The following is a 21826-nucleotide window of genomic DNA, read 5'->3' as shown; positions in this document are numbered from 1 at the left end:
CCCCCCCCCGCTTGTCCCATGACCTGCTTCTCATTTGTAGGCCCAGCCTTAACAAGCTCTAAGGCAATGTGGGGAAGGGCAGTGGTGCATTAGAAGCTCAAGCCCAGCAGCTGCAAACAGCTGGATTTCTCTTCCTATTGCAGACTCCGCACCTAGTGGTCTCAGGACCCAGGTGAGGTTTCTTTTGCTAACCCAGTTATTGAGAAGGAACTTCTGCCTACCCCAGCCTGCTAATGCACTTCTGCCTGTGGGAGCGAGAGCCCAGGGCATCCACAAGAGCTGTGTGGAAAGAAACTCTCTTTTCTGCTGAGAACTGGAAACCCAGTCATCTTGCAGTCACTGGGGGCTACATGTAACCAACAATAAGGGCAGAGAGCTAAGAAATGGAGAGAGGACCATCGGGTTTGGGTCACATAATTTGAGTTATTGGGTTAAAACTCCCCTGAAGCCAATATTACAAGCCTCAGTTATATGAACCAGCTTTCTTTTTTTATGTAAAGATTTATTTATTTATGCATATAGAACTGAGGTACAGGCCAGAGCTGTGGGGAGCAAAACAGGCAGATCGATGAAATACACTGCTGAGGGGAGAGACAGGAGAGGTCTGCCGCGCCACATGGGTCACCTCCCTGGCCAGGAGTCGAACTCACACTGAAGTGGCCATGGCTAGCTTCACAGTGCTGTGCTTTAACCTATTGTGCCACCAGGGAGGACCCTCAACCAATATTTCCAATGGGTTTTGACCAGGGATGGAGATTCCCTACCAAGGGTCATGAGTTTGCATCCAAACTGCTGACCCAGACAACCACCAGCCTTGGGATGTCAGTCACTGACCAAACGGCCACACCCCACACCCCACTTGCAGCTTTGACAGCTTCCCTGACTTCCAAAACCAACTTCTACCTCTTGGACTTGCTGCCAACTTCCCGAATATTCCCTACAATACACCACCAGTCCTGCAGCCTCCTTTCTTGCAAAGTCATGTGCCAGCTCCCTCACCAACTTCACCTAGATTTTTTTAAAAAAGATTTATTTATGCATACAGAGCTGGGGTACAGGCCAGAGGTGCAGGGGCGGTGAGAGGATTCACCAGAGACAGAGTGGGGAGCAGAACAGGCTGACTGAGGAAGTACACTGCTGAGGGAAGCAGTGGGCGGGTCAGGAGAGGTCTGCGTGCCCTGTGGGTCACCTCCAGGGCAGGGATCGAACTCATGCTGAAGTGGCTTTAGCTTCTTAGTGCTGCACTTCAACCTGGTACGCCACTAGGGAGGGCCACACCTAGATTTTATACGTGAACATTGTATGTTGCTGGGTCCTTTGGGCCAAGCTCAGCTCTGAGTTCTCCTTGTCACCTGCTGTCTTTAGTCCCTAGACTGGCTTCGCTGTTGCAGAAAGCTAATGACAATGATGACACACACACAATTTTGACAGGGTTAACTCCAAACCCAGGCGGTTTAACCTCAGTGCACTTCCTGCCGGTCACTGGCCCGTCTGTCTTACTCGAGACCTACATCTGTAGCAGCGAACCGTGCAGCTGAGGGCCCAGTGGCACTGGTGCTTGATGACGCTTCGGTCCTACCTGGGCACACGGCAGAACAGAACTTTCTACAAAGACAAGAGGGTTCAGCTCTTTGCCGGGTGTCTTACTGGAGGTCAGCCATCAAAGCGGTGCTGGCAGACAAGAAGGTATAAATCAATAAAACAAGTAAATGGAGCAATCAGAAGACAGAGCCACTTTAAAGCAAGCATTGCCCAATCTCCTGCAAACCCAACCAAACTGCTTTGCAAGAGAAATTACAATGGTTTGCCTTTGTTTTTACTGAAAAGCATTAATAACAAATAATGGGAAGTTCAATTGACAATTAGAGAAAAAGAACACTTCGCTTCTGAGCTTTCCGAAGTGAGGCAATATTCTTTCCCAGTGATTAGAGTCTGGCAAGGCACAGTCAAGGTATTTTGGTTTCTTTGTACTTTCTTCTCCTTCATTTCAGATTTTATATGAATGAAACACGATGAGTAATTCCTTCTCTTTGGATCCTTCAGGATATTAGTTAAACCCTGGCATCTGGTCTCAGGGAAATTTAATGCTAAGTCAGAGGAGTATTTGAAAAATAGTTTACATCTGGTTTTGCACTACCCGCCCCTGGAAGGACACGGTGAGTGCGGAGGAAGCGAGCACAGGGCTGGCTCTCTGTTCTGGGCCGTGGGCTGCAGCCTCCATGTAACCCACACCGCCGCGTTCCTTTTATAAGGGAGGGATTAGTGCCACCTTCTTTGTAGCAGTGTCGTGACCTCTGGAATGCTTCTTAAATTGAGGACAATGATGGACCCACCAAGCCTTAACACATGATTTAAATCTGAGCTGACAGTATTTAAACCCCAAAGTCCAGAAGGCTAATGGTTGAACAAGCTTGGGAAAATGTTCAGGGAACCAAATGGAGGCGCCCAGTGAATCACCAGCTCGGGGTGGTGGGGTCGGGGAATGAAATGCTACTTTCTGAGGCAGGATCTGTTTTAGGATTTCATCAAACTGTGGTCCCACTTTAATGTATTACAAAGTGAAGGACACAACCCCAAGCCCACCAAAAAGTAACCACCACCACAACTCCCAAACTCTAAAATCTGTTCGTCTCTTCGGTTCTGCTATAAGGGATCATGCGAAGGACAGAAGCTCCAAAAACACTCCTCCTTTCGTGCCAGAAAGCAAACAAGCCTGCTGAGAGGAGTCTTCCAGAAGCTGAACCCAGGAAAGGCAATTAGGGTGGGACTTCATTTCAGATACAGGTCTATTTAAAATTTCATGCACAGAGTTAGACAATAGTGGAAGCAGGAGCAGGATCAGTGGCAATATCTGATTATACCGGGGATAAACACCTTGTAGAACTACCAAGAGCCAAACCCACAGCACCACAGCCATCCTGACCCCGAGCCCCTATCGGGTTACCAGCACTGGCTGGGAAACCCGCAGAGGGGGGTTCCCAGCCGAGAAGTGTTCCTAGGAGGTCACTCCACATCATCCACCTAACAGTCAGCGACAGGTCCGGGTTTTATTACTTTATTTTTCCTCTTGTAAACAATTCACACATCAAAACCACCCAGAACTTGTTCCTTGACTAATCCTCAGGGTCCTCCGGGTAGGTCGAGCTGCTCAGTATCGAGGGCCGGCCTTCACCCCCGAGTCAGGAACTCGACCATATCCAAGAGCCCCCTGACCCCAGTGACTAGAATTTCAGCATTTTTCTTTTCATAACTCTGATCTCCCACCTGGAAAATCCTCTGTTTGTAGTTAAGCACTAGAAGTCTATATAATTCATAACCACGAGGGCAGAGAGAACTGACTCTAAAACCATCCGACTACATGTGGCTTTTGGGGAGCAACATTCCTGGGATTACACAAGCTGAAAAGGAATCAAAGCATCTGACAACAGACAAAGTCTGCCCTCCCTCTCTCCTTTCCTGGAATGGAGTAAGAAAGGTTTCTTTTCCCCTCTACTTCTGTTACATTGAATGGCATCTAGTTTCTCGATTCAGCACCACTGGCTCAGGATGAGTCTACACCACCGGGGAAACCTGACAGGGTTGGCCAGAACTTTCTGACAAGCAGGCCAGGACTGTGCAAAACTGGCCAGGGGGTCTCCCCAGGTTAAAGCACAGCACTGCCAAGCTGGCCACCACCGCTTCAGTTTGAGTTCGATCCCTGGCCCGGGAGCTGACCCACATGGCACGGCAGACTTCCCTGTCTCTCTGCTGCTCCCCTTAGCAGAGTACTTCGTCAGGCGGCCTGTTCTGCTCTCCTTGTCTCTGCCCACCACACAGAGGCCTGTCCTTCCTCGCCCTGTCCTGGTGTCCACATCTTCCCCCAACCCTGTCCTAGCAGGGCCTGCCGGGAAAGGCTCTCATGGATATCTATTTCAAGGAATAACTTGGCAATAATAGGTCTGTGGTTGAAAAACAGCATTCTGCCCCCTGATACCTAATAATTTTAGCGAGTGGGGAGAGGGCTTATTTCAGGAGACGGCCACCAACGCTTCTTTCTTCACTGAAATTATGCTACGGGGTTGGCTCGGTTACTAAGAATTCATTTTTCTTTTGACAGTATTGTTACATGGAGCAACTACTGTCAGATCAACTAGTAAAACTTAGATTTAGCAGCAGGTTTATTTCAATAAAGCCTTTGGTTTTAGATTGAGAGTCTGAAACCCATGTTTCCCCACACAAAGAAATGCAGGGTTTGTGTTAGAAGAAGAGGGGTGCCCTTGGAATGAAACTTTGAGAATCGCTGCAGCATATGAGAGCTGAGCCAACGAGGGCAGAGCCATCACGAGGAGAGAGGACGCAGGTGGAGAGGCCAGAACTGGTTTTCTGGAATAATGGGAAATGCCAAAGTCTGGGAGTCAGAAAGAGGATGGTGGGGGTGGGAAAATGGGAAAACGCTGGGCCAAAAGCGAGTCCAAGCCAGCTCTAGGAGTCTCTTCCCCCAGCTTCTGAGCGCCGGCAGCGGAAGGATCCCACATCTTCCACTCACGGCTGCTCAGCGGCCGCTCGCTCGTGGGTGTCCCCTAAATATCCGCTGAAGGAATAAGAAACTTATTTCCTGTTTAAAACAGGCTACTTCTCCCTTCAGCAAGGCAGATCTTCTTCGAGGGCTGCTGATGCAGCCTCTTTCAAGAGGCTCTGAAACTTCTGTGTGTCCTGTCATTTTCAGACAGACTCCAATTATGCCCTACAGCCACGGAGCTAGCAGTCTCCGCGGCTCCACTCACCACCTACTGTTGGTGCTTTTCCTATAGTGCTACAAGTGGAATGACTGTTATACCTGGAATTTTTAAAAATTCCAATTCCATAATTAAAATTCTCAGGACATTTGCTACTTGCTGGGTACATCTTTGTACACAGAAATGCAAACACTTTTATCATTACTTGGCACCTGTTTAAAAACCAAATACCAAAAGGGCCAACTTGAAAAAACACCATGCATTCTTGGGGCTGCCACCTAACCTCGCCTCCCCGACTTAGATGCTCCTAAATGCCACCTCTTGCAAAGAAGTGAAATCGGCAACAATTAACCAACATAGTTTTCATATATGCAGCACTAGATTGTAGGCAAGTTTTACTAAAAAGGTCAGTCTATGCAGAAGCAAAACTTGAGTAATTTTAAAAGACGACAGAAACTAAGTAGATGCCACTTCAGAATTATGCATCTGATTGGCAGCCAATTCAGAGTCCAAAAATTTATGGAATGTGTTATTCATGTATTCGCTGATCAAGTGCTTGAACGTCCTTTGCGTGCTGTGCAAAGCCCTACAGGGTTTTGTGTGAGTGGGTCGGGATACAGAGATTAAGCTCAGTGAGTGGGGAATCAGCTCACATTACTGTCCTCAGAAAATAACCACAAGCATAAACAACTAGAACAAATATGTAAGCAGAACAGACAAAATGTATCCTACCATAAATATATACCATATCCATCTAACGGGAAATGCATTTCTCAGGTGTCTGCTGACTGGCTGTCGAAGAGACAGGTAAGGCAAACAGTCCGCAGCTGGTCCAACAGGGAAGTATTATAAGCAGGTGGCAAAAAGGAAAACAGTGGCCAGTGGGCCAGGAATCTGAGGGTCAGCCCACAGGGTGACATCACAGGGGCGCGCATCCCCAACTAAGTCTGTCAGGGTTAACCCAACATGTAGAAAATTCCTTCCCAAATTCCTAATAAAGACAAAGAAACTCCCAATAAAGCCGAGATAGCTCTCGCAGATTAAACCAAAAATGGACCTTTAAGCGATCTGTTTACCTTTATTATAATAGATGCACCTGAAAGACAAGTTTTCCATGAAGAGCTAAGTAGGTATTAGGTTGTCTGATTCAAACTCAGTCACATATTTCACAAAATTTTCATGGTATCAATGATGTTACAGTCTTGACTAGATTGAATAAGTCATTCTTTGTACCTGAACGTCTTATAATGCTTATTTTTCCAACAAGAACTATGTCCTCTAATTGTGTATAGAAATCCAAGAGTTTCTCTACATGGAAAATGTATTTGAGAGGCCTTTTAAGCTTCTGAATTTTCCTTTGTATAAGCAACCACCTTTCTTTCCTTATTTCTAGTTTAAACTGATATACCTGTGATGCCTCTAACATACCTCTCCTCTGCCATTTGTCTGACAATAAACCATTCAACTGCTTCTACCTCAAATAGCCCTTTTTCAACAGGAAAAGGAGTTCTTTTCTGGCTGGACTATCAGAGAAAAGGAATCGCAATAAGTGGCGTCTTGGAATATTGGATACTGTTTTCTGAACGTGACAAGCACAACAAACATCATCAAACATTTCTCCTTTGTAACCAGCTGACTCACCCCACCCTCTTTTACCATGTTGTGTTTATCTCCCCTCTTACTTCCTCTTTCCAGCTGTTCACTCAATTCCATGAATTCAGGACTGAGTAGCTGCCAGAAAAACAAGCCTTGATAGGACTCTGCTCAGGGACAGGTTCTCCTTCTTATCTTCCTGGGAGACTATATTTGATTACCCAGGTTATGACTTGATAATTCTCCTTATCCACCGATTTTAAAAGATGGTGTGGAACACAGTTTGGCTTTAAGCTTTTGCTTCTGGCTGTTTTTTCTGTAAGTGCTTCCATCATTAACAGATTCAGGCATTTGGATCAAAAATGTCTGGAGTAATGGAGTAAAAAATCACATTAAAAAAGCTGAACAGCCAAAACTATCTAAAACAATTAGGCCAAATGATGTGAGAATATATTGTCACATTACTTTTAGGGGCGAAAGACGAGACCCAGCCCTGGGTTAGCACAGCCTCAGCCCCTGGCGAGAGTCCGGCACAATTCTGGGGCTCTCACCCCACCGTCTGTCTTCATCATCCCCTCAGTGTTCACTGCATGGACACGGAAAACCACTTCAACAATGCAGAAAATGCTTTATAGTAAAACAGCTGCGAGATGCAGTGGGTGCTTTGCCGACACTTGGATTTCAGATGTCAGCAAGGCGCAGGATTAAAAACATGCAGCAGGCCCAGCAGGGCCCCGCCTCCTCTCTCCTCCCCCAGCACAAGCCCAGCGAAGTTCAAAACAAAGGGAATCAAGAAAGCATGATAAAACGCAGAGTGATGCACCCCAGAAGAGCAGCCGTAAGCTGCCCTTAAAACATGGGCTTGCGAACGTCACACCAGCTCATTGCAATGGTCCCTATAAATTACTCTAGTAGATTTCAATGGCAAAGCACATCAAACTTGTACCCAAAACTCTCACTAAAAATCATACACGACATTCCTTTGTCTTGGCCTCATTTCTGTAAGATGTATATTTTAATAAAAATACTCAAGTCACTGAGGTTGTTACTTCCGGTGTTTTTCAGAAAACAGAGGCGAGTATGCGATCTCTCATTGAGATTAAGACATGGCCAAAATTAAATGTGGTTCTATCCCTCATAACAACTCAAATTTTAGAATGATGCATCATACCAGCTGTCTGGGAACAAATGTATTTTGTTGGCATGGGAACAAAAGAATTAGTCTGAATTTTGTAAATAAACTGTGGTTATTAAAATTACTCGAAACAAGCCAGAATAATAACCATTAAACATGAAAAGTCAATAAAAGTCTTTGAATTATATTTCTGTTGCAATTATTATTCTTGTTTTCATAATGTGCTTTGGGATAAAACATAGTTTTGAGCTGTTAGTACTTTTAAATAGATTTCACTACAGATGAGTTAGCCAAGAGCAGCGAAGACTGTGAAGTTTTAAAACCCATTAAGGAAAATGGAAATTAAAGGCCTGGAAATCTGTAAAAGACTAATTCTTCCTTTTAACAATTGTCATGATTATTGCTTAATTGATTTTCTGTCTGTATAGCATCTTTCTCTCGAAGGCTGCTTGTGACCTTATAGGTTCCTTATCCTTGATGATCACTGAGGTGGTTTCAAGATGAGCATACCAGCCAAGCAAAGCTTTAGGTATATTGATGTTGGTCCTATAGCCTTGCTACTCTATGACAGAATACCAGGCACTGTGGGAGGTGAGAAAAATCTCTGGGGTATAAAAGTTAGCTCTTGTGGCCCTCCCCTGGTGACGCAACACGTTAGGGCGCAGCACTGCAAGCTGGCCACAGCCGTTTCAGTCTAAGTTCGATCCCTGGCCCCTGAGGTGACCCACAGGGCGCAGCAGACCTCTCCTGACCTGCCTGCTGCTCCCCTCAGCAGTGTACTTCGTTGATCTGCTTGTTCTGCTCCCCACTCTGTCTCTGGTGAAGCCTCTCGCCGCCCCTGAGCCTCTGGCCTGTACCCCAGTTCTGTATGAATGAATAAATAAATCTTAAAAAAAAAAAAAAAGTTAGCCCTTGCAATGAGGTTAACAGGCAGAGTTACTATGGCGACATGCTCAACGTTGCCAGGAGCTACCGGTACTCAAGGCATCCAATTTTATTCTTATGCCCAGGAACTGTGGGGAAGGAAACAGACACTGCTAAGGTCTCTAGATAACATCAAAGACTTGGTTGGAGTCTTTCTGTCTCAGCCATATTAGGGTATCTTGTGGGAGAGATCTGAATGGAAACGAGAAGAGGAAAAGGCAGACATGTCGAATGGCCTTTGTGGCAAGCTGGATGCTCTGCTCAGAGACAGAAAGCAGGCCGAGATGATCTCACTCGCAGGTGGAATCTTAAAACGCAAAAAATCAGATTCACAGAAACAGAGTAGCCTGGTGGCTGTCAGGGGCTGGGGAGATGAGGGTCAAAGGGGCTGAACTTCCAGTGAGAAGATGGATATGTTCTGGGATCGAATGTCCAGCTCCGTGACTAGAGTTAATAAAAACGTGTCGTACCCTTGACCTCTGCAGAGAGTCAATGTGAAGTGGTCTCACTAGAGAAAACAGTAATTACAGGAGGTGATGGACATGTCCACTAAATTAATGATGGTGATCGTGTTACAAGATATATCAAATCACGTTGCACTTTTTAAATCAACACTTTTTTGGTCAATTATACTTTGATAACTGGAAAAAAAAAAACTGCTGGGAAAAATAAAAGCGGAAAGATGGGTTTTCTGGGCAGAGCTCAGGCTCTGCAGCCTCTTGATTCTGCCCGTGAGTGCCAGTGCCTCAGTGTCTGGGAAGAAGCTGACAAACCGAGAGAAGATTCACTGATCCTACACCCCAGAAGACAGTAAGAAAAGAATGTCAATAATTATTTTAACAAAAGTTTGGGCAAGAATGTGCTTAGAATATGTGTAGGGGCCCAGCACCACGGATATGGGGTCACTACCAAGTTGGGTGGCTTTTTGGAAAGCTTCATCCTCAAACTCCCTGTGGCATGTGGTGCCATTCATTCTTCCTCCTGGACTTCTGCCCTCCCTCTTCCTTTCAGTCCATGGGTGCACTGTGTGGGAGAACCTTTCGTGGAGTTCTTAGAAAGTACCACAAGAGCACAGATGACCGGGGAACATGAGGTGGGCAAGGTGGCTTTGAGGATGGGACCCTGGGCTCGGAGGCCTTCGAGTATTTGAGTTGGACAACCGCACTGGTGGGCGCCATGATGCAACATTGGTCCTCGCTCTCTAGAACTGTTGTATCTACTAAGCAGCTCTGGGTTTTACGGCATGACATTCTTCTGGCTCCGCCCCATCGCTCTGAGCACCCAGTCTGTTTACCCCTCTGTGTCCTCTTCTGCTTTCTCTGGTCCCGTGAGTATGGGCTTGCCATGGTCTGCTCAAGGCCCTCTCACCTTTTCATACTTTCCTTGTCAATGTCATCCACATTCTGTGGGCTTTTGTGTATCCCCCGTCAAGATGATTCAGATGTGTTCACATTTCTGGGGCTCTTTCTTGGGTTCCAGCTTGTGAGCCACAAGTTCCCCAGTCAAGTCTTATGCTAGCACCTCAGGCTCATCAAAAAAAAAAAAAAAGGCGTTGTTTTGGACACGTTCCTTCCTTGGGGCCTCTAAATCTGTGCTCTATGAGTTCTGAGTCTTCCATCTCCTTCCTATTTTCTTTCTCTCTCTGACAATCTCCAGAGTGATCTGTGATGTGACTATTAGTGCTAGAACCTCCAAGTTGGTCTCTTTTCACCTCTTGCTCATCTTCTGCTGCCAGATTCAGCTTTCCAGAGTAGGAATCATGTATCACTGCTCAGTTATAGGGGAAAAGTCCTCAATGGCTGACAACAGCTTTCTGGCCAATGGCTGAATCCTGACGTGGGCCACCAGGCGGACAGCAAAGGCCCCAGCCCAGAACAGTGCTTGGCAAAGAGCAGCTCCTCAGGCAAAGGCTTCTTCTCCTTCCCGTGGTCTTGCTTCCTTCACTCGTGCTGATTTCTCACGATGGCACCCTTCACTGTTCCCCCAGCCACCTTGCAACTCTCCTGCTTCTTGTCCTCATTCTGTTCCAGTATCCCCCCTTTTCCTCGATGCTTGCTCTATCTGTTGCCATCTCCTCCTATACATATTTATAATTGCCCACATTTCATCTGCATTAGGTCTTAGAGCTTTCAAAGTTTTTCTCCATGTTAGCTTGATGTTTACATCAACCCCGTGGGAAGGATTACTGACATTTTAGGAACATGAGTGATATCACCTGCAGTGGCAGAGAGGGGCCTAGGACCAGTCATACCAGGACTCAAAGCCCATCCTAGTTCCCACCCTCCCATGTCTTGAGGGGATTTTCTGAGACTGCTCTGCTCTCCTCTTCCTAAACACAAACAATTATCATTAAAACTACCTTTGGTGACTAGGTTCTCTCCTGAGTAATACATCTAAACTGTCTCAAAGCGGATGGGCTGCGAGGAGCTGCTGGCAGCTTAAATGTAGGTGTGGACTAGACCACTGGTGCCTGGACATTCACATCAGGTAAGGCTGAGGACTGAACCCGCTGGTGCCCAAAACACTGGCCATAAAATCATGAGTTCCTGCTAGCAGCCCAGACAACAGGGTGGGACAGCAGCCGGCGGCTTCTCTGTGAGACACCTACAAAGAGCGAGTGCCCCAGCCCCACAGACTCATGTCAGCAAGGGCCAAGCCCTGCCTGGGCGACAGGCCCTGAGACTTTCGGGGACTACAGATCTTCGCCTTCATTCCTCACAGGGTCAGAAGATGGAAGGCAGTATCAATGCGTGTGTTCTTTCCACATGGGTGATTCTGAGCCCCCAAGCCTTTTAGAAGAACGAGAACTTTCTTTAAATCGCCATCTTACACATGTTTTTTTCACTCAACTAGACTATAATCTCCTTGAGGGCAGCAACTAGGCCTTATCCATCTAGTGCAAGATGCCTATCAAAAGGACCAAATGTTGAGTGAAAACGCCTGTCTGCTACAAGTGTGGAACACTGTAATTTACTTATTCAACCTCTGAAGGAGTGTTTTTTTCTCACACATTTATTTAAAAGAATCTTTGGGGAAACTGAATGCCCTGGGTAATCAAAGCTATAAATACTTTAAAACTTGAAGCTATCTAATTCAAAGGAGGAGTTTTGTTACATGCATATGATTATCCACATTAGTAACACTGGGCATTGTTCAGTGCCTTCGTGCTAAATAGGTTTCATACAGAGTCAAGAATACCAAGTAAATTTTTAGACAGTTGCTTTCTTTTTGATCTCTCTCTTTTCTATACTTTATAAGACTGAATTATCTCGGCCAGGGCTCACAAATTACTTAGTCTCATTGTGAATAATGAGATATTGTTAGGGAAGTGAGTTTTAGTTCTACACACCTGAACCAGAGAAGTAAGCAACACAGATCCATCTTACGTAGTGGTCCGTTTTACATGGTGTTTGATATAATGGAAAGTAGGAGCCTGGGGTGAGCCGCCCACCTGTGCCCACCTGCCTCCTCTTTCTCCCGCTGGCCAGGGAGGGCACAGCCTTTCCCTCTGACTCAGTTCCTTTGCACAATGAAGTGGTCTGATCAGAGCTTTGAGATCCTTTGCTGCAATGACAGGATTCTTGCTTAGATTTTATCTGGACTTAGAAATGACTAACTTCTGGCATGGATACAAATCGTGATGATTTTAAATTACTATTTATGGATGACAGGAAGGGTCGTGTTTCTGTGAGGCTGATTTAGACAGAAAATTAGTATTTTCTAATTTTACTCATGCTATTTAGAAGCTTCTCAAGGCGCATATTAATGCTTTGTAACAAGGGATGGATGCGCCTCCTTGGGCTTGCTGGCCACTGCCACACCGGCCGACGGTGAGGAGTGAGGAGGACTGGGGGTCACGAGGTGAGTGGTGGGCAGCACAGCTACCACCCGTCAAGGCCTGATGAGAAGCAGCTTTTTGTTTTTAATTAAAAACACAACTTTTAAAATGCCTCGTTCATTTTTTTGTTTTTATAGAATCAAAAACACAGGATTTTTAAAAAATGAAAAACAGAGACAATTTAAACTTGTTTTAAGCAGGCGAGTTAAAAAAAGCAGTGCAGGAAATTGTCCTTTGTAATTCTGCCAGTTTCAATTTTGTTGTTTTATAGAACTAGTATCAGAATAATAATATTTGGTTGAAAAGAAAAGAGAAGAAAGTTTCAGAAAGCTGTTTTCTGTACATTTCTGTTGTTTCTGACTGGCTGATGTTAGGCTAGCTACTGTTATTATAGTTGCCTTGACAGATGGCAAAAAGACACAAAACCCAAAAATCATTTCCCATTTCAGTATTGTAAAAATCCTAAATGAGCTCATCTATAAAGAAAATGGACGCGACAATACTTCTAATTATTTTCAAGCTCTTCTGTTAGTGGTACATTCAAATTGAAATGGGGAAGCATAGTCAAATTTTAGATTAAATAAAAGTTATATTGAATATAAACGTGTAATTGTTAACTAACCGTCATTTGCTATTTGGCTTATATTTTCAACAATTGGTATTTTTTTTCTAGCTACCTCCTAGGGCCTTATGGAAAGAACCCAATAGTTCATGGATGCAAATATTATGAAATATTTAGCTTTACCCATGGGTATTTCCTGACATTTCTCTGGTAAACTGCAGCTAATAGAAGATATCAGAACCTAGTGCAAGAAATATTGTAAAAAGCTATTGTCACTACGAAGATGAAAGCAACTTTGATGATCAAAAAGAAGTCAATAAAAAAAAGACTGAAGTGGTTCCTGAATCCTTCCCTATTGTTCATTTGGGATTTCTTAATTTCCCTACTCTCAATATATTATGGAATTTTCTGTGTGAAGTTTTGCCATGAATTAGAGTGATGTCAACAAAGTTTTACCTTGAGTCATATTTTCTCAGGGACTGGAGAAGCCCCAAGCTTCAGAGAGCGCTGCTTCCTGCTCGTCTGCTTTCAGCTTCAGTGTCCTTGACAGAGGCTGGAGGTCAAGCACCAGCGAACCTATGCTGATGCCGCCGCTGCTGGACACCACACAGCCGCCTGGCCCAACCTGCTCTGATGTCTGTCTCTGCTCTTCTTCTCTGCCCAAGGAGGGTTAATGGCATTTGCTACTGCTCACATTTCTGGAACAGTCTGTTTTCCTAACATCCTCAATAAACTCACTTTTCTTGTCATTTAGTAATGTTGCAACTTAAAAAGTATCATGGGGCCCTCCCTGGTGGCGCAGCGGGTTAAAGCACAGCACTGAGAATCTAAAGCTGCTTCCGCATGAGTTCGATCCCCGCCTGCCCCGGAGGAGACCACATGGCGAGCCAGACCTCTCCTGGCCCGCCCGCTGCTCCCCTCAGCAGTGTACTTCGTTGATCTGCCTGTTCTGTTCCCCACTCTGTCTCTGGTGAAGCCTCTCACCGCCCCTGAGCCTCTGGCCTGTACCCCAGTTCTGTATGCACAAATAAATAAATCTTAAAAAAAAAAAAAGTATCATGAAGGAGCAGAGGTCTGGAATTCAGATAAACCTAGGTTTGCCTACAACCGTACTATTTACTAACAATGTGGTCTTGGACAAGTTACTCAACCTTTCAAGCACTTTACATAATACTGGATTTATATGGCTATTATGAAGACAAATAATCTGTATCTTTGTCATCTTTTGGCACTTGAAAAAAATATACCTGTTATTAGTTTTTTCATACCAGTATTAACCGATTTTGCTACCCTACTATTGATTGTACAACACAGGCCCTATATATCACATACACATGTATATGCATTATATATATATATATGGCATATACATTACATAAAAACCACACTGGTATATATTAAAAATAAGGAGCAAATTATGGGAGAGGGTGCTCAATGAGGATTGATACTCAATGTTTTCATGAGGTGCTGACTTGCCCACTTCTACAATCCTCCATCTTAAAATCCTGTTTGTAAACATCTCCAGAGCTAAAAGAAAAAGATGAAAGTTTCCTTCTTTCAGTGTTTACTCTTCCCACAAGGTCAAAATGACCTAATATTTTCAACCTGAACTTACTATGAGAAAACCAATATATAAACATCTGCTAATACCAGGGTTAGGCTTCAGACTTAAGGATATCAGACTTAGAATATCAACAATGCTATTAAACCCCATGGCCAAATATTGTACAATGCATTTATAAAGGCTTCAGACTTACAATATTTATTGATACACTGTTGACTTTTTAGCTTAAATCGTCAAAATTACCACAGAGGCTAATTCACTATATTCAACCAGCAGAACTGGGTTAAAATAATCCTTTCACTTGAAAATAAGATCGATCATTAGCTATTGTCATAGACAGACTATTCTGGTCATATTAGATTTACTTTCTTAATATAATAGAAAGAAAAGAAAATTCAAATTCAAAGGAAAACACGATTCATATCTTTAAGTCGAATAATGACCACTGATGTGACAGTGGTGACATGCAGACACAGTTAGCTGCATCCCCATCATCCACTGCCCCTCCTGCCTGTCCTTGCTCTGCTAACTCCATCACAAGCAGGTAGCTCTTTATTGGTCTAGGCTTCCATTTTCTTGTTGTGGACTGGACATGCCTAGCTGAGCATGTGATCTGGTTCTCACCAATGATATGAAGAGGAGGGGTGTGTAGGGGCTGGTTCTGGAAAAGGTTTCCTGACTCTTCAGAAGAGGATCCCTGGGACACAGTCCCTTTCTGTCCTGAATTTTGCTAGGTCTGGATGGTTGTCTGCTAGGTCTGGATGGTTGTCTGGAACTGATGTTGTCATCTCGGAAATGCTTTTAGAATGACACCCTCACAGGAGATGGGGCATGAGGATGCCTGAGGAACGAGGATGCCCAAGGAACAGAGCCAGAGCCCCCCAACCTCCAGACTTCTGGTGGTACGAAAGGTAATGATCCCTCAGCTATTTGTGACAGCTGGGGGCGGTGTGTCCTGTTCTTGGTGGCGGAAGCTTCCCTACAGGAGATGCGTGAGCTGCTGACCTGGAGGGTGAAAATCAGGGGCCCCTGGCAGAGAGGAAAGTACCTGCTCCTGCGACTCCAGTTCCTTGTGCTGTAGCTTCTTCTCTGCACTGCGCACCTGGTTAGAGCGGGTTTCCAGCTCCTCCTGTAAAGCCTGAAACGGCGTGAGACAATTAAGATTGGCAGCCTTGGGGAAAGAAAGTTTAACCACATGAACTGGCGTTAAAAAGGCTTCAGATCTCTATTACTATTATTCCTAAGGCGGGAGGGTGGGAGTCCAGACTTCTTAATGTCAGAGCCAGGTGTTTTCTACTTTAGAAATACCTAGCATAAGAAATTCCAAATCAGAAAGCAGGCACACTGGCAGATGTCAACTCATTTTATGGAAATATCTCTTGGATTAGCAGCCTAGGACCAAAAACACCTAATAAATAAAGCCCTGTTGGAGGGACCCGCAGAGGCAGCGTGGGGCCTGGCACCGGAGGACATGCCACGCAGGGGCCGGGTGGTCAAGTCGCATCAGGCCACGTGTGGTCTCATAACTCAGTGCAGGACTCGATCCTATTTGGAGTCAGATGGGGGGTGGGATGGGGGTGGCAAAGGGTGAGCAGGTGTTGCTTTGGTTGCTGTTTGAATAGCTGAAGAGCAGGGAGAGGCCCCTGAGGTATACTGGGAAAGGGTGCTGGAGAAGCCGGCAGTGTTCGCAGAAGTGGGTGTGGGGTGCGTCAGAGTCCTCCTTTGCAGGAAGCTAGAAGTGGCCCCAGAAGTGATGCAGAGCCTGGGGGGAAGGAGGAAGAAGGCTGGGCTGGAGCAGCAGAAGAACACAGGTGGGAGGCCAGGGGAGGGCTGGGGATGTGCAAATCTGGAGCCCGCCTGGGGCCTGGGACAGCTACACCTCTGTGCAGACATGCTGGAGCGCAGTGCGTGTCCAGCACAGATACAATGGCTAAGTTAATATCCACTGAAAGTCTTTCAAGGCAATGTCAGTCTTTCCTATGTGTAGACACAGTTCTTAGCCTTCTCTGGAATTCTAGATCCACCTGGATGTCTGATGAATGCTAAGCAGGTCACCCCAGGCATGGAAAAACATGCTGATAATTTTGCATCTGATTTCAGGGAATCCTTAGATTGCTTGAGCCCCCCCCAACACAAAGAGGGACCCCAAGCTAAGAACCTCTTTTTTTTTTTTCATTTTCATTTACATCAAAAAAAAAAAAATAAAGATGTGCACGACCCATGTCCTGGCCTGCTCCTGTCTCGCCCCTCCTGCAGACCTGTAGCTGTGATCTTGCTGCCCGCTGTCCTCCCCACCGCCCGCTCACTACTATCCCCGGGCCAGTGGGGGGGAGGGGCCAGCACAGCTGCTGTGAACTCTGGGTGGGAGACGGAAGTATCCTGGGAATGGAACAATTTCCAAGAGGCCAGGTAAAGGAATTAGCGCTGGTCCTTCCTCTCTGCTGGGCAGAGTGAAGAGACTATTAAGTCTACAGCATTTTATCGGCATCATCAAAATGGAAGTGAAATTGCATTTGCTTTTCAAAAAGGTACTACTTTTTAAATTAGCTCAGACTAACTAAAGATGAAAAATGGGATCTCCCTAAGGTTAATCAGTGAGAGCAGTATGTGTAGAAATTACTTTTATTATCTATTTAAAAATCAGTTTAAAAATTGAAGAGTAACCAAATAGTATTCCACTTTCAAAAACATTCAAATGGGATAGATGAAAGGAACGTGACAGCTCACACTGGTAGCTGTCCCTGGCCCTGTACTCCAAGAACTGATTAGACATGGGGTCCATGCTCAGAACCCCACATAAGGACAAGTGACCATAGCCCGCCATCGGTACAAGCAGGAACTTCCTTTGAAGTGTGACTTCTTTACTTAAAATCCTTCGAATCGGACACACGAAGAAAATCACCACTTTTAGCTTATTCCTCAGAAAAGCCCTGGATAAAGACGGCGATGCCCAGCACTGCCTTAAAGATAGATCACAAAACCCATCTTGAACAGCTAAACTGCCTATTCTGCAAAATAAATGGTTCTTCATCTCCGAGCTCTGCTGTAGTAACTTGTTTCCTGACTGGACCCCTCCCAGCTACTCCTCCTTTAAGGAAGCCAGCTTGCTGCAGAAAGCTACTCTCAAGCGCTCTGTTGGTCTGCAACAAAGAATGACCCGCCCCATGTAAATCACATAAAAAGCACTATAAGAATAATGAATGTACATATCACACACTCAAAAGGAGGAGGATTATAGGGTAACTTGATTTCTTTGTTTAAAATAGAGAAAATTAACGTGTAAAAGGTTTTATGTTAATGGCCTCTCCAGGGGAGTAAGAGGCCCCTGATAGGCCCATGAATCACACCTGTTGCCAGTACTTGAGCTTTTCTGTTGGTGGGGGTGGGTTTGGGGGTGGGAGGAGAAGAGTATTGTGGGCCATGCTTATGTTAAGAAAAAAATGTATAAACATAATTAAAAACAAACCACTCAACTGCATTAAAGAACAATGTGCAGTCTTATGAAAAAACAGTTTGCTCTTGTAGTTTTGAATCAACTCAGCCACATGGAATGATGGCAGATAAGCCTTTGAATCATGAATAAATGAAACAGACGTTCATTTCAATTGTAAAGTGCTTAGACAGTTATTTAGCAAAGGCAAACTTCATCAGAGGGGAAGAGTGTTACCAGGAGGATTATACGGAGATCCACAGATCAGTCATCAAAATGTTCCTGGGACACAAGGCACCGGCGAGATGAGACCTTCAGACAGCGTCTTGGTTCAGACCAGTCTTCCCCGAGACCTGAGACCTTGCCTTCCCTGGCCTCTTGGCCGGCTGCACCTGACAGCCAGGGCTGGGTGAGCCTCCGCGTACATGATCACTTTGACCTTTCCCAGCTTTCCCAGAGGCTGTCTAGAACACAGATTTGTCTTCAGGCCGCAACCCAGAATATTTACCCCTCGACTTCTCGCCAGTCAACACAATTTCAAAACCTTCGACTTTCCAAACCTCACCAAACCCTCTGTTTTTAGAAATCTGGAAAAATCAACTTGCCCATCAAAACAGGTGCCTCTGCAGTGTGTCACTTCTCTTCAGAATCACTAACTGGATATGGGGTCCCAGGAGAGAGAAGCCCAGAAGCACGCTCTCTTACATTTTGTGTTTTCCACACACTACTGACTCTGCCTTACACCTCCCACTTTTAATTTTTCAAGCCACTTCTCATTGACTTGCAGTTTAATGTGATTCACACTTATATTCTGCGGCCTTCTGTGTTGCCTCGTCTTGGCAAAACACTTGCACCTGGCTTTCTCACAAGCCCTGGTGAGGCTGAGGGGCACTATTTCTTTGGTCTGCGGTGGACAGGATAAATGGAGGCTTTCCTTGCTTCTGTGCCCTCGACTCATCCACATGATCTCTGGGCAGTGGGGACCTTGAAAGTAATGGTGACCTTTTCTTTACAAGGACTGGATTAAAGTACATATAAGCAGAAAGAAGGTGGGGCAATTATGCTCCGTATAAGCATGAATCCAGAGCTGGCACCGTGCTTGCTTTTCAGGGCTTGCGTTAGGTCTGTGGTTTGGAGCCAGGGCTCAGAGCCACTCCTGCACGAGATGCTGAGGGCCTTCTCAGGGACACTGCTTTCACGAGAAAGAGAGCAGAGTGTTTATACTAAAACTGCTGTCCAAAGCAGCAAGCCTGGCAAACTTGAAAATTGGCGAACTGGGCCCTGGGTAGGTGGCGTTCTGCTTAGTATTCTCCCAACTGCTGTGCATATTTGAAAGTTTCCAGACCAAAAAGTCAAAAAAATAAATTCCTTCTTAAAAAACATGAAGTCACTATATCCTTCCTTTCACGAGGTTTGAATTTACTATCTTACTTCTTTGGAGAAAACAGATGATTCATCAGTCAATGGGGGCGGGGCGGGGGATGGATGGAGCACCCCCATGTAGATTTGGGATATCAAGTACAGAAGCAGGAGCCGTTTGGACCTAAGGAGGGTAACCAGCAAGGAAAAATTTTTATTGCATCTAATTTGCTTACAGTGTAACCCCACTTTTATTTTTCAATGCTAATGGTTTGTTTTCCTCTTGAGACATGGTTTAAAATTGGTGTCAAAATATGTTAAGATTATAAAACGCTGCTATAAACCACCTTTCACTGATTGGCTCATCCACCAACCAGAAATGACACTGTCCTGTGACCACAGGGAAGTGACAGGAAGTACCCAGGAGGTGAGGGACCCTCACATTTAAGCCGCACTTGTCTTTTTAAAGACTCCACATTTACTGAAGCAGCACCAGTCCCAGTCGGTTTACAAATGGAGCCCACATGATTTCTGAGGAGAAGCTTTTCTTTGACATGGAAAAAATGTTTTCCTTTCGCTACTGCTGAGTGTTGAGGAAAATATAGACACAGGTAATAAAATCTTGCCATGTTTTCACATCAAAACATACAGGAGTTTTGAATATCACATCTTCAAGGATTGGGCTACACCACGAAGATGTAGCCTGGGCCCCAGCTGAGGGGCCAGGGAAGATGACATAGCAGAGAGGGATGTTTGTTCTGGGTTGGTCACTGGCTACTTAGAGAAGGCACTTGGGCATCGAGTTTATTGTTTTTAAATAGGTTAAATCTTCTAACAATAGTAACAATTCTTTTTCAACTGAAATGCCAAACACAACTTCTTTTAAAGGGATTTCTTTGATCGAACCTACCCAGGATGAATAAGAAACCATAAAAAGTTTATTTGTAATTCTACAGAAGTGGAGACAGGTTCATACTGTAGTTCTAAAGGAACATTACTGCTGAGGTGACTAATATCTTCACAACACAATGCTGGACGCTTTTTCTGTATGACTTATGTGCAGATTTTTCATTGTTTTTCAAATTCTAGGGAAGCACTTTTTTTTTTCTTCTTATTTTAAGTTTATAAATATTCAACCCCTTATGATATTGGCAGGAGGAAAAGGAAATCTTTGGGGTTCTAACCCAATACATGTGCTATTCTTAATATAGGGCAAAATTCCATTTAGGTGGTCAATGCTGGTCTTTCTGGCCACAGGCCGCACGTGTGGAAAGTGTGAGTGGCCAGGAGCTATGGCGAAGCCCTTAGTTCTGAGTCAGTCAGTGTCAAGGGTGGTGGTTCTGTGGCCAATACACAAGTCGTGTTTTCTCTAAAGGATAGAGATGTTTCTGTCTTTTCTCTTCTCTTTTGCACCTATTTTCAGCTTTTTAAAATTCCTCAATAACTGGACCCTCCCTGGTGGCACAGTGGGGTAAAGCACAGCACTAAGAAGCTAAAGCCTCTTTAGCATGAGTTCAATCCCTGCCTGGAGGTGACCCATAAGGTGCGGCAGACCTCTCCTGACCCCCTCCCCCCACTGCTCCCCTCAGCAGTGTACTTTGTCAGTCAGCCTGTTCAGCTCCCCACTCTGTCTCTGGTGAATCCTCCCACCACCCTGCACCTCTGGCCTGTACCCCAGTTCTGTATGCATAAATAAATACATCTTTAAAAGAAAATCCTCAATAACTTCTCTTAAATGTCCTTAAAAATGTATTTGTTAAAAAGCTGGAACAGTGGTTCCAGGACAAGAATTCGTGTCATTCCAAGACTTTGATGATGTAAGGAAGCTGGGAGCCCCTAAAGCACTTCATTAACGTATCCGTCCTCACACAAAGACCAGGCTGACGTTACTCGCATCTCCTCCTCCAGTCGCCAGTACATTTCTCCTCAGGAAATTCAAAGCACATTTTCCTCTCTCCATCACCCTGGACAGCCTTACTTGTGAACAAGCTCTCATCGAGATAAGAAGCCTAGGCTCAAGCGGTGGAGACACAGTCAGGATTTTCAGGACCCCAGAGGGATTTCCTCACTTGGCAGTGATGACCACCTGAACTGGAGGTCAGTCTCTGCAGAACAGAGCAGAAGATGCTGGTCTCCTCTGCACAAGCCCGAGGAAGAGGGAGCGCCCATCAGTTGCTCATTTGCATTTTGAATTTCTTGCAAGGGCTAATCATTCACACATGATCCTTTGAGCCTGAGCTTCATTCCAAGTCCTCCTGCAAAAGCCCATGAATTTCACCTCTGTTGAAACCAAAGTCAAAATTCCTTCCTTCCTGAAACATTTCAAGTCTAGATCGGAGACAACACACATCTCAACTCACATCTCACTGACTCCCTCTGTGATGACCTGTTTATATACCCTTTCCTCTGTATTATGAATGTATCTGTTTTTCCCCCTCATGTTAGCCTTTGAACGTTAAAAGGGTAACAGCTCTGCCCCCCATATTTTTAAAGTGACCTCTGAAATAGTTAGTAGCACTATTTACACTATGTAATAGTAGTTACCGTAACAACCATTATATAAAGATCAAGTTGCCTTTCATTTAAAACAGTTGGGATATTCCCACTAAAATTCCTCCAGATTCCTTTCCTCCCTGAAACTACATAATCACTTTTCCTCTTACTCTGTTCCTCGATAAAAATATCCATGTTTTGCCCCATTTGTGC

At 44.9% G+C, this 21826-nt stretch overlaps 1 protein-coding gene across 1 annotated transcript in view; it reads right to left on the bottom strand.

Annotated features, from left to right (window-relative positions):
• Window positions 1-21826, bottom strand: part of CEP112 (centrosomal protein 112kDa) — a 332396-nt gene that overhangs the window by 20901 nt on the left and 289669 nt on the right. The window contains exon 24 of the mRNA XM_004693355.2: window positions 15380-15469. Within this exon, the coding sequence (XP_004693412.2) occupies window positions 15380-15469 (90 nt within the window). The remainder of the gene's footprint in view (window positions 1-15379; window positions 15470-21826) is intronic.

Source organism: Condylura cristata, unplaced genomic scaffold, assembly GCF_000260355.1.
Source record: "Condylura cristata isolate star-nosed mole 26May11 unplaced genomic scaffold, ConCri1.0 scaffold00038, whole genome shotgun sequence".
Taxonomy (NCBI): Eukaryota; Metazoa; Chordata; class Mammalia; order Eulipotyphla; family Talpidae; genus Condylura; species Condylura cristata.
This window is presented reverse-complemented; position numbering and strand designations above follow the sequence as displayed.